The sequence below is a fragment of the Aplidium turbinatum genome, chromosome 4 (genome assembly GCF_918807975.1).
Source record: "Aplidium turbinatum chromosome 4, kaAplTurb1.1, whole genome shotgun sequence".
NCBI lineage: Eukaryota > Metazoa > Chordata > Ascidiacea > Aplousobranchia > Polyclinidae > Aplidium > Aplidium turbinatum.
In genome coordinates, this window is record NC_137475.1 from 5,832,394 (window position 1) to 5,845,627 (window position 13,234).

The window sequence follows — 13,234 nt, forward strand, 5'->3', positions numbered from 1 at the left end:
AACATTTCATAATAACCAATGCAGATATGCTGCGTATGCAGATAACATTTTTTTATCATGCTGTGTTGGTAGTATATCGACCGCCGTTACCTATGTAGCTACTAGCATTTCATAAAAACCTATGCAGACCTATGCAGACCTTTTAAGCGTTTATTTAGGATGTTGTAGACGGTATATCAACCGCCGACTATAAAAAAAATCACAGCAGTATACAGTTGTTTTTCATCCTTGTAGTTTTACGCATTCAATTTTGAAACCAAAAATAAAAGATAAAAAAATAATAAAACAAACTGTTTAACAATTCAAAACGTTTTTAAAACGATCCAAAGGCTTTCAAATCCAACAAATATGCCCCTTGAGTCATCTATTATTTTAGGCAAGCCATGCTACCACCATAAAAAGCTCCGCTTGTTCGACTCCTCCTACCCCAGCGTCCATCTTCCGGGACAATGACAATAACTCGGTAAGGAGAAAGAGATTACTGTCTGCTTCCATGAAAGAAAAGCGTGAAAAGGAAGAAGCAGCAAGGCAAACTGCTTCAAAACTAGCTGTAGAGGTAAACTCTCATTTTGATGTGATCATTATTTTATGCAAGTGATGCTGAAGGTGCACATTAAATCAAAAAAATCTTGTCCCGATAAAGTGACTTCAAACCAACATTTGTTTACAAGTTGTTTTTTTTTAAAGTTTTTACAAGGTTTAATTGTTTGTTTCGTGTTTGAGTTTTGACAGCCAAACTAATTGCTGCCATTTATTTATTAATAGGCAAATAGACTGAATTACTAGTTGTAACACAGTTAATCACCTCAAAAGTTTAGCATATGAGCCCATTTTTAATATCCTAAAAGTCTTTTTTTTGTTTACATACGTTCCGTGTGAAGATTTTGATTGGTTTCTAGATTGTCCTGCTTACTGAGTTGCAAAACAAAAATAAACGTCATTAGCAGGTGTGATCCAACCTAAGTAACTACCTAGTGAAATTGCGGTAGCCAACACTAGCTTATAAAATGCGGATAAAATCAGTGAAATCTTTTCATGACAAACTGATGAGTTTCAATGAACACCGAGCTACTCCTACATGGGTAAAAGGCTTCTCCTAGATTTGTATAATGCTCTTCCTACATTAGAAAAGGCTCTTCCTACAGATAAAAAGCTTCTTCTACATTGGTAAAAGGTTCCTCTTACATCAGTTAAAGGATCCTCCTAAATGGGCAAAAGGCTCCTCTTACATTTGTAAAAGGTTCTTTCTACATCGATAAAAGAGTCCTTCTACATTAGTAAAAGGTTTACCCTACATCAGTAGAAGCAGCCTCCCACATTGGTAAAAGGCTCCTCCTGACTTAGTAAAAGCCTCCTCCTACATCTGTAAAAGATTCCTCCTGCGTTGGTAAAAGTCTTCTCCTACATCTGTAAAAGGCTCTTTCTACATCGGTAGAAGGTTCCTATTACAATGGTAAAAGAGTTCCTTCGGCATTGGTAAAAGCCTCAGGCTGCATTGGTAAAAGACTCCTGATGCATTGGTAAAAGGCTCCTGCTGCATTGGTAAAAGGATCCTTCTGCGTTGGTAAAAGGCTTCTCTTGCATTATTAAAAGGCTCCACAAATGGTTTCCATCAGCTAAGATTATAACTGGTACCATAGAACCGTTAACTTGTTTCAAACGATAGCTGAAGTATGTAGCGTTCAGAAATTAAGTATGAGCAAGTATGATTCAATTATTATTCTTGAGGGAACAAGGATTGTTTCTTATCAGGATAACAAAATTAAGAGATCATTCAAAGCAGTAAAACAATAGTAGCTTTTTGTGAAAAGCAACGTTACTTGCTTGACAATCTCTCATACTCTGGAAGCATACGTATCAGGTTATGGGACATTTCCGTTCCTAAGAACAACCACAAAACATTGCATTTAGCCTACTGGTAAGATTACTGTTGTACTGCAAACTTAGTGCAGACTCCAGCTAATTGTATTGGACCGCCTGTGTAAATGAGAAAGCCATGAAAGATTCATGACTTTAAAAGCGAACTGAACAGTTATGTTGCGGCTGCATTGGGTTGCACTTTGTAAATATTTAAAACAATTTTCAAAAAACATTAATATTAAAAGGACTATAACAAGAACTTATGTTTGCGCGTTTGTTTATTTCGTGTAAGACGTATTCCACAGTAAACGTACTACTTATTTTTGGGAAACAAACTCTGTTTAATGTAAATGGCTGACACGGTCTATGCGAAAAAATACAGCATTACAACTTAGAACGTAAACGAACTTAATCAGTTTAATGTTTAGACGTTATTGGAATCCAACAACAAATCCAACTTCGCTCGCCATAAATTAACAAGATCTTAAATAACCTGCTTGTCAAAGAAGTGCAGATTTTTTTCTTTTACGAACCCCTTGTTCTTGTAAACAAAAAGTCTAATATAAAATAAAGAACTTTTTGCAATTATGTTAAGTAGCATAAAATGACAAATATTCTTCCTATAAATATTAATGACATATTAAGATTCAGTCATGATCCACCGTTCAAGGATAAAGTTAAAGTATTTTTGTTAATTTTGCACAGACCGATAACAAGGTAGGCCCCTTTATTTTTCTTATGGTTCAACGATCACTTTTCGTTCTGTGCTCTGGCAAAGCTGGTTCAAGTTTGGGTGACGACATTTTCTTTTTGTTGAATATTTTATGTGACAAGGCTTTCTAGTTTTTCCAGTTTGTTTGGAAAGTCGACAACTGGCTTTCTAATTCTAGAGAAAGATTAAATCAACAAAGCTAAAAATGAGAAGTTATTAACAAAATTTGATAAAACTCCTTGATAAGAATACGCCGGGGTCCAGCTGTTTATCTTAACTGACATAATTGTATTCTGTGTAATTTTAATTTTGTTTGGCTTTATACATGACAAACCTCAAAGCAAGATACAAAAAAGTTATAAAAGTAGGATTTAAAAAAAAACAACTTAAAATGGAAGTAGGGGCCATTTTGTATCAAGTCTACAACATTACCAAAAATAGAGTGGGTGGTTTATTTGCGCGTTTCTTTGTATGAAATTTCACCTTTGTTAATTGCATTAATACAGAAGCCAAACGGAGTTTAAACATTAAATGTTTATCGTTTGCTCTCCCAGATCGGAATGAATGGAGGGGGGCCACCAATTATTACTCAGACAACTCCAAGTCCAGATATGATCAAAGATGCAGTGGCTCAACTTCACCATAGGCAAGAGAATGAAGAGCCAGAGACCTTGATCCCTCCGCAACATCCTCATGGAATTCTAAGGAGCGCACACTCTACTCCAAGGCAAGTAAATTATATCTGAATGTAAATAGCAAACAGTAACAATGATTAATTTTACATCAGTTGGATGCAAAATAGTATCAATGAAAAGTCTCCATAATTGGCGATTCTCAGCAAACTGTCGCGGTTTTTCCGGGCTGTGCTCTGTAAGGGATCAAACCCTTCGCATGAAATATTGTTCTGGTCTTCCTTGGTTTTATTTCCCTTTGATCAGTTTCGATAACAGTATGTTGTATTCTTTGTCCATGTTAAAGTTATCGGTCAAGTGTTGATCTGCCACCAAAAGCTGCTCCGGATGTTGCATAAGCTTCAAGGCCTCAACTAAGATATAAATATGAACATGAATGTTGACTGTAATATTAGACAAATGTGTTTTAGCTTTCAAAACTTTTTAAACTAGACTACTTATTGAAATCAACTTTCCTTTATTTTTTAATAACTGTAATGATTGTAGAGCTTCTGATAACAAGATAATCTGAGTTCACTTGTACTGTAGTATAATCTAGCTGAGAAACAGAAACTGACTGTTTTCAGTGTATTGAGTGAAAGTGCATTAACCTCTATGGCTTAAGATTGCATAATTGTTTTAGGGAGTCTCTTAAAGGTCTCCGAGTTTCTCCAGCAGTAAAGAAAAGAGAGTTTAACGGCGAAGTGTGCTTGGAGAACTTGAGAGGGATAACTAAGAAGAGAAAGGAAAGTGGAGCAAGTTTGTTTAGTGGAAGAGGTGGGAACAAAACTGACTATCTATGTTAATGAACTTTGCTAGTTTCTTATTTTGTATTGTGCCATTTTACAATTCCAAAGTAAAAAATATAATCAGTTGTAGCTAGCTGCTATACGTATACTGCTCAATAAACCGCCAAAACTAAAGCTAGATATACGTAAACAGAATGGTTAAGAAGACCTAGTCAGTCTGACTAGCAGAAAGTAAAAACTTTAACGAAGTTTTTTTTATTTTATTCTGTTTAAAGCAGGGTTGCCAAAAGTTTGTAGCCACGGGCCACAGTTCGATTGCGTAAGACTTGGTGGGTCACATTAAATTTTTCACTCATTTTAGTCTTTAAAATTCGGCCTAAGCTTTAAGATTGTATATTTTGAAAGCTTATTTGAAAATCACGTTATGATCTCAAAAAACTTACATCAACCAGTCATTTTACTTTTTGAGATATCCAATTCTGACAAAGCATTTATTGTAGGTTATGATTCTGACTTTGCTGACGATGAACAGTCGGAGCGTATGAGCACAAACGGTGTTGCGAGTAGAAGAGTATCAGAACACGACGATGACTTCTACCACCCACACGTCACATACGCCAATCAAAAAGGTATGACGTCATCATTACTTCACAATGCAGAAAGTTTGACAAAAGGGCGGGCGCGTGTCTTCAGTAACTACCACACAGACACAGTCGGGTAATAAAAAATAATGAGGACTTAAACGTCATCTACACGAGGCCTACAAAGTCAACAGAAGCATTTGATCTTAATACCACATATTCTGTTTCTATTGTTGAGCGACAGTAGTTTTGCGAGCTACATTTGCAGGACTCTTTCATACACAGTTTCGGGAGAGAGTTTGCTTTCTTGTACCAAAGACAGGCAAGACACAACAATAAACAGAGTTGAGCATTATAACAATATATAGTAAGTTAGATAGTTAGGCTATCTTCAAGAAGTTAATATTTATTGGATTTTTATAAATATTTTCAGATTCCTGATGAGGGCTTAAGTTAAGCCGAAAACGTTCGATTGTTAAAATTATTTACAAATATGTAAAATACAGTATATTGTTATAATGCTCAACCCTGTTGTATTGTTGTGTCTTACCTGTCTTTTATATACAAATTGTAGCCTACATGGGTGTAGGTGAGATAATTAAAAGCGAATACAAGTGGGCTTAAACGCGCAAAAAGACACCGACAAAAAGAGTATTTTCTAATATTCTCTTTGATTTATGTTTGAATATAGACATAATTCAAGATAAAAGCAAAATCTTCTTTCCCCAAGGTCGAAACAGCAGTGGCACTGTAGTGGATCGTAATGGGATGGTGACACTGGTGAACAGACCGAGTCTTTCTAACAACATCGACTTGCCTGAGGTCGTTGTGGAAACAGCAAAGTCAGATCACGATGTAAGTTATAAAACGTCACAAAAAATGCACCTATTGTGACATAATTGTACGCTTACAACTTTTAAAATTTAAAAAATACAGCCAAGCACAAATATCATGCTGTAACATACTTTTCAGCCCTCGATGAGAGGGAAGGAACTTGGTGATAACGATACGAATGCACGTTAGACTTTGGGTTTTAACTAGGGATGCACGCACCACCAGGAAGTGCGAGACATGTTCCCAGGAGATGCGTGGATGTTAAATTATTTGACTTAATTATAAAATGACGTAAGAGGCTATGTTGTATTTGTTTAACGGGACCGACATTTTCGATTGTAGACAACTATTACTTTTCGGCTGTTTTTAGAAAAAGGTACGAAAACTGGTCGGTGATTTCAAAGTGTCACCAACAAAAAAAACGGTTAAGAGCCCCCACGTTAAACAATAATCACCACTGACACGACTTACGACTTCTTTGATGTAGGCTAAAGCTGTTTCCCTAAGTAATTTAAAGAGACCATTGCTATTGTCGTAACGGTACAACATGATCACATGATCCATTGCCCTAACGAAATTGAAAATATTATGGTAAAACAGTGCTGCTTATAGTAGCCTACACGGCTATTGTTTGCAAGAAAACACTGAAAACAGCAAGGTTTTACTACACATCTCATTCAGCTGTGACACTTTAGAAATGATTTAATGTTTTTTTTTGTTTTTTTACAGACGACTTCTGTTGAGTACGAACTCATTCAGATGGATACGCTAAAGCCCTGCACTCATAGATCTCGGCTGTCATCCATCGATTTTTTGTCAGAAGACGAATTAGGAGATTTGAAAAGAAGAACTCAGAGTCAAGTGTCTATTATGGAAAGCGGTAAGTCTGTGTGAAGACGGCAATGCGCTTTATTACAACACAAAAGCCACACAACATAAAAGAGTAGCTATCAGCAAGAAGGTGTTTGACAGGAGCAGAGACCCAAACCGGCAATGTATAAAAGTAAATAAAAAAAACTAGGTCCTTTTATTGTTAATGGTTTGGGAAAAAATGTAGCATCAATGTAATTGAGGACTTTTAGGCGCTCTTCAGCGAAGCGTGCCGTATGGCTTTTCTTGTCTACATAATGTCTTTAACCACACCACTGCACACTGTAGGGCTTTTTAGCAAAACAATATAAGTGATTCACGTTTTTCGGGTTCCACTTTTCTGTATTTTTAAAGTTTCCTTTTTATCTTTGAGGTGGAGATGGCAAACATCTTTAGCCACCTTATTTCAGAATTAGTGCATTGGTGTTACTACAGGACTAACATCGCTTTTAGAGTGAAATAGACTTTACATGATTCTACAGACCACAGGAAAGTTGTTCTTATTCTAGAAGTAAATACAATGGCATGGTTTGCAGTGTGTTCTTTTCTGACTCAACTACGAGGCCACGCAAGATTGATTTTCATAAATTTTGATGTAGAAAAATTAAAATATTACTTTGTAACAATTTCTTTGTGGTATTTAGAAATGGGCGACAACAAAGATAAATGCCCTGCTTGGTGGAAGTACTTTACAACCAAATATTGTATCTGGGACTGCTGTGGATGTTGGATTAAGTTCCAGAAATGTGTAAGAACGTGTTTATTTTTTCGTGTGCCCATACAACAACTAACAAAAAAATCGTTTGCAAGTTACACTCCTTAAACTTTCAAAGATTACCTTATTTTGTGGAAAGAGTCACTTCTCACTAGAGCCTGCATTGCGTTGAATAATTTAGTTGTGTGATTCTATTTGCATTGCTTTACAGTCAGTGTTTATACTTGAGGCTTTGAAAATTTTGTTATGCTTGTTCTCTTTGAAATTTCATAAAAAAATTCTCTTAGGCCTTACTACAGTGACTGACAATAGTAGCCTACAATAGTGCTACAATACTTTAACTTCCTAGTAAGCTACTTTACACCACATCTCCTAACCCTCGTCTTGACCCAGGGGGTATACGTTCCCATAGTTACAAAGGCAATTTGTAACAACTACGAGGTTGCAGCGTTTCGGGTTTCGGTATATACAATTTGTATCAATTTACAATGTAGCTGGGTTATTACGTTGAAATTTCCAATTTTTCACTAAAAAAAAGACAACAATTACAATTATGTTTCTCGGCAGCCGATTTGTAGCAAGAATTGACAGCGACAGACACGTGTTTCGCCCATGAGGCTGGGCTAATCAGTATCGCACCGTATTCTAGCCACAAATTTAGCGTGGAAGATGGCTAGCGTGGAAGCTACACCGTTATGGTTAGCGAATCGCAACTGCTCGCTGTACTAGTGAGTGCTCAGCCTTGTGCTGATAGCCGGGAAGAACGCCCCTTTCTTCACAATTACAATTATAACCATTTTGATGTCTTTAGAATGTTGTGCAAATTCTTGACTGTAAGAAATTAAGCTTTAAAAATACTCCTCGGTTTACGCCTGTCAATTGCATGAATTTCAGATGAAGACGATTTGCAGTGATCCTTTCTTCGACTTGGCCATCATTCTCTGCATTCTCTTGAACACGGCTTTTATGGCTTTGGAGCAAAAGCCAATAGACGAACACTTCAAACAAACATTAAAAGATGGAAACACTGTATGTAATCAACCGTTATCGAAATACTTTTGCACGAGGTGTACGGAAGTAGTCTATATACTGTATATGTTATTTACGTACATTATATATTTCTTAATACATTCATTAAACATAGTTACATAACAATTTACTTGCATAAATTGCTTGTTTATTAACGATTAGGCTATTCTTGTAACATCATTAATTCAAAATTGATTTCCCTATCGTCAGGCTAGTGCATGAAAAATGTAAGATTGAAAAAAGGCAATTATGGTTTATAAAATCTATAATAATCTACAAACGAAATACAAAACTATTTGAGTCAAAATATTTACCAACAAAGATGACTTAGCAAACTTGTTCAGTATGAATGGTAAAGTAGCCAATAGTGATGATGATGATGATGATAGTGATAATAGTAACAATGAAACTAATCCTAGGCTGATATTGATATGCGTGTTTAGGCTTTTACGTTCATCTTTATGGCGGAAATGATAATAAAAATGATTGGATTGAACCCGTATAATTATTTCCAAGAAGCTTGGAACTGCTTTGACGCTGTCATTGTCACGGTATCTTTGCTCGAGTATCCGTTGAAGAACGTTAGTTGGTTTTCGGTTCTTCGGACCTTTCGATTGGTAAGTTCAAAGTTAAAAAAAAAAAGTTTCCATTAAATGTTATATTTTCTCGGCAGCCGATTTGTAGCAAGAATTGACAGCGACAGACTCAGCCTTGTGCTGATAGCCGGGAAGAACGCCCCTTTCTTCACAAATGTTATGTTTGTTACAAGATATATTTAAGTCGGTTGCATCGCAGAGTGGGTGGGAGCCTTGGTAAGGCACTCAAAAGGACGCCGGTTCGACACCCCTCAAGGCATGCGGCTGTGTCTTTGAAAAGATGCTTAATGACACGCCTAAAGATGAACATGAAAATTGGCTTCTTGCCTTCCCGTTCACTTAATCTAAATCTTCAATCACCGGGCGTGAGTCTGGATACGACAAAATAAAATTAATTCGTTTTTTTTTTGTATAGATGCGAGTTTTCAAATTAGCCAAATCATGGCCAACTCTCAACATGTTGATAAAGATCATTGCAAATTCCTTGGGATCTCTTGGGAATTTAACCTTTGTTCTGATCATAATCTTGTTCATATTTGCTGTCGTGGGAATGCAGCTCTTTCAGCCAATGTATACAGAAGCTCCGAATGCTGTAAGTCATTTTGGGTTTGTTACTTTTGTGTTTTAATTGTTGAGTAAAATTTTTAAGAAAATTTATTTAATGATTGAACCTTTATTCTCGGACCGAGAAAACTTCTTGGAGAGCTTAATCCTGGCAGTTTAACATTAAGAGCTTAATCTTGGTAAGTAAAGGTTTAAACCACTGACACAGACCCAGTAACCGAGTTTGACAGAGTAAAGTTTTCTGATCGTTGAAGTGATGTTGTCTGTGAATTGTTCCATCTACTTGTGGTACGTTTTTCGTATGATACTTTTACACATGAAGCTGGTTGTCTATAAGACAGTTTTTTAAAACTGTTTCCGCATTGGTGAACAGTGTTGTAAGCACCGGGTAGTGTAGTCCGTGGACACTGGACAGTCTAAAATCAAATGATCAACAGTCTGCCTGCTTTTTTTTTGCAATTTGGACAAATTGGTATTTTTCATAGATAAAGAGTGATAGCAGTTTTGGGGCGTAATGGGATAAGATTCTATTGTAACTGATCCATTTCTCTCTGCTGCATGTCGAAAAAACTGGGAGGAGTAGCATTGGATCGTTGATAATGTAAAGCAAAGTGATTAAAGTTCTCAAGCTATTTATAGAAGACTAACACTAAAAACCAAATCACACTCTGCTTTGCTGTGGCAGATCATTGAAGACAAAGTGATTCAGTAGAATATCGTCATTCAACTATGTTAAAGAAAAACAAATTTGCATCATATTTTATAGTTTTCTATTTAATGCAAATACTTTTTTTCAAACTTATTTGTTGCCAATTATCTGTTTATAGTGCACGCAAATGATTTTCCTTTCATAGACATACTATACTAAACTGGGCTGCGCTTTTCTTTAGCAATAAAACCTCAGCCGCAAAACTAACACATTCTAACAAGGGCAAACATTTTCCGGTCAATTTCCATGTTGATTATTGCTTCAAGAAAGTCACTTTCTTGAGCTGATTTGCAAGTATCGGTTTCACAATTCGAATAAAAAAGACCGAAAATAAATCTTGTTTTTTTGTATCAGGAGGAATACAGATGGCATATGAGGAACTTTCCGCATTCTTTTTTGATTGTCTTCCGTATATTGTGCGGGGAGTGGATAGAGACCATGTGGGACTGCATGAGGATGGAAGATGGGATGTCAGCGTTGTGTGTCCCTGTCTTCATGCTCGTTCAAGTGGTGGGAAACCTAGTGGTGGGTTTGAAGGAATGGTGTTTTTTTCACTTCATCTCAACATCATACCTGAAAATAAAATTTATGCGATATAATTGTAAACCTTGTGTTGGGTTTGCATTTGTTGATGGAATAATGGAAACGCTCCGTCTCGAAGTTCTATAGTTTTATCAGAAACGTGAAATGAATCACAGTTGTAAAAAGATATTTGAAAAAGAGAAACAAATTATTTTATCTTGCCGTTTATTTTAACAAACGTTTTCTACTGTAGATGATGCTATCATCATCATCATCCACTCAGTCGATTTTGATTCTCGGTCGCTCTTTAAACCATCTCCTTCCACAGCCTTCGATTCCTCACAGCCTCCTCCAGCTCTTCCATGCCTAATTTCCGTCAAAATACTCTCTAAATGATGTAGCCTATCTTAAAAGCATTAAATCTTTTAAAGCGTGGAGCACCGATTTAGTTCAAAAAAGATCAATCGGAAATCTTATTTTCAGGTTTTGAATCTTTTCCTTGCTCTTCTGCTAAGCTCCTTTAGCGCTGACAGCTTTAGCGATGTGGAAGAAGATTCTGGTCCCAATAGTGTACAGCTCTCAAAGATGAGGATTCAGAAATGGCTTACATACATTGCAGTCCATGTTCGCAGGTGCAAAGACACCCTGATGATGTCCTGCAGGTACTTTAAGAAAATAAACCCTTAAGCACATTTATGCTAAGTTTCGCTTACAACAGATACACATCTTAAGAAATGATCGCCAATATCGAAGGAAAGAAAAAGTAGTTAAGAATTTTATTTGATTGTCATTCATTATTCTTGCTACCATTAAAACAGAGTTTATTTGACTGTTGAGTAACTTTTCGATCTTCAAAGCGCCATATAGGCCTACACGCAAGGTAGCTAGGTACCAGTTATTATTTTATCACTTTGGGGATATAAATGGTGATGCTTTCTTAAGAAAAACGTCTGTTACGTTGGTTTTTACCCAACGAGCCAGTGAATCACTTTTTGTCATTAATTTAACGTCTATAGACGTAGAGATACGTGCAGATATTTTTTTCAAAGTATTAACCAGTTTTGATTTCACAAGTTGCTTTCTTTTATCTTGCACTCCACCTGGCAAGATCTATCATCTCTTTTCACTCAATATGCTCGCTATTTTTGCAACCTTTTTGCTTTTCTTTTCTTTAAATTTCTAAACCTTTCCTTCTATGTTTAAAATTTAAGCTTGACAAACCAATCCAGGCTTGTTTCAGAAAAAACTTCAAAAAACCATCTGCTGTATTATCCTCGGATGGAATACACATGAACAAAGGGAAGACGGACATTGTTACTGTTCTAGTGGAGTCACCAGATGAAAGCAGAGGCAACAGTAGCGCTGGAGGAACTACTAAAGCTGGCACAGCAGCTACATATGCGCCAGGGTCGGCGAAAAACATGGATACTTTGAGATTGGTGAGTAGAGATTTTGGAGGTGGTTAAGTTTTATTAATAAAACGAAAGCTGCAATTTGAAGCAACGTGTTTTTAATTGATTAAAGTAATGGGTTGCTGACAAAAGAAACACTTCAGAAAGTTTTGTGATTGGTGATTTCATTTGATCATGGTAAACAGGACTGTGATTATTTTATCCAGTTTCACCAACTACAAGATGATCCGAACATTAAAATACAGTAGCCTACCTTATAAGATGCATAGGCAATTACTTTCAACATATGTTTGATGCAATTGAAAAGACAAAAAAACAAAGAAATTTTCAATTGGATGAAGCAAAAACAATTTTAATCGTAGGAAACAATAAAAGTTCCAATAGCATCTTTGGAATCTGACCTTGAAAACCAAGGGACTGATGATGACTCAGACAACTCAAGTTTGTGCAGCGAGGTAATACACGTATGATAGTTTTCTTTCTTTTAAACAACGATTAGCCACAACATATATCTAACTTGACAGCATTTAGGATTTTCATGTAGGCTACCAAAGTGAAGCGTTGGCAATTGTTGCTGTTGATAGTGTGGATAAACACGTCACGCTGTGTTGATTACAGCTTTGTTAAATCTTTTGTTTCTGTAGAAGTCGTACACAAGTGAAACCAGTACATGCTCTTCTTCATCAATAAGCAACAGCGAGTACGAAAGAATGCAGACCAATAAAGAAAGCGAAGCTTTACCACTCGGTTTGTGGGCTGAAAGTTTTGTACGTTTACTTTTGTTAATCAGGAAAAAAGATAGAGCAGCACGTTTCATTGTAAAGTAACAACCATATTAGTCTTTTTAATGCGTGTATACGACTGAGAACTTCTGACAAAGAACTAAAACGACTGTACGGTTTACAAAGCAGCTGCTAAGTGTGAATCTTTTGCTTTTTTGTTAATCTCAACAAAAAATTTAGACTGTTTTTTTTTCAAAATTGTAGGCCAACATAATTTCTATATTGCAGCCTGTAAAATCAATTTTAAGCGAGTTCAAACATAACTCGTTCTTCTGTTACTTTGTTTAGAAACGGAAAATGCGGATGAGCCTTCCGCTTGTTGGCCGGATAAATGGTCCGCCCGTGTTCCGTGTTGTGATCCTCCTATTGATTACGGATTCCACAGGACCTGGTGGAACGCCAGAAAGATCTGCTTCAGGATAGTGGAGCACACGTGGTTTGAGACCTTTATCATATTGATGATCCTGCTCAGTAGTGGAGCATTGGTAAATATCATTTCATTCAGGTTAACTTTTTGATTGTGCTTTTATATTTAAGCATGAATATTATAGATGTTTTCATGAAGGGCAACCCTAAATGTTCACACAAGACATAAAAATATATTTTAAACTTTAACCATCACTCACAC

General features: G+C 36.3%; 1 protein-coding gene across 1 annotated transcript in view; it reads left to right on the forward strand.

Moving 5' to 3' along the window:
• LOC145768856 (sodium channel protein type 9 subunit alpha-like) overlaps positions 1-13,234 on the forward strand; it is a 43,370-nt gene that overhangs the window by 14,326 nt on the left and 15,810 nt on the right. Inside the window, exons 14-29 of the mRNA XM_082580462.1 lie at positions 377-574; positions 3,127-3,303; positions 3,891-4,020; positions 4,493-4,621; positions 5,265-5,428; positions 6,137-6,287; positions 6,922-7,025; positions 7,887-8,021; positions 8,465-8,638; positions 9,033-9,209; positions 10,245-10,415; positions 10,896-11,074; positions 11,653-11,851; positions 12,187-12,288; positions 12,469-12,571; positions 12,895-13,091. Of these exons, the coding sequence (XP_082436588.1) occupies positions 377-574; positions 3,127-3,303; positions 3,891-4,020; positions 4,493-4,621; positions 5,265-5,428; positions 6,137-6,287; positions 6,922-7,025; positions 7,887-8,021; positions 8,465-8,638; positions 9,033-9,209; positions 10,245-10,415; positions 10,896-11,074; positions 11,653-11,851; positions 12,187-12,288; positions 12,469-12,571; positions 12,895-13,091 (2,490 nt within the window). The remainder of the gene's footprint in view (positions 1-376; positions 575-3,126; positions 3,304-3,890; positions 4,021-4,492; positions 4,622-5,264; positions 5,429-6,136; positions 6,288-6,921; positions 7,026-7,886; positions 8,022-8,464; positions 8,639-9,032; positions 9,210-10,244; positions 10,416-10,895; positions 11,075-11,652; positions 11,852-12,186; positions 12,289-12,468; positions 12,572-12,894; positions 13,092-13,234) is intronic.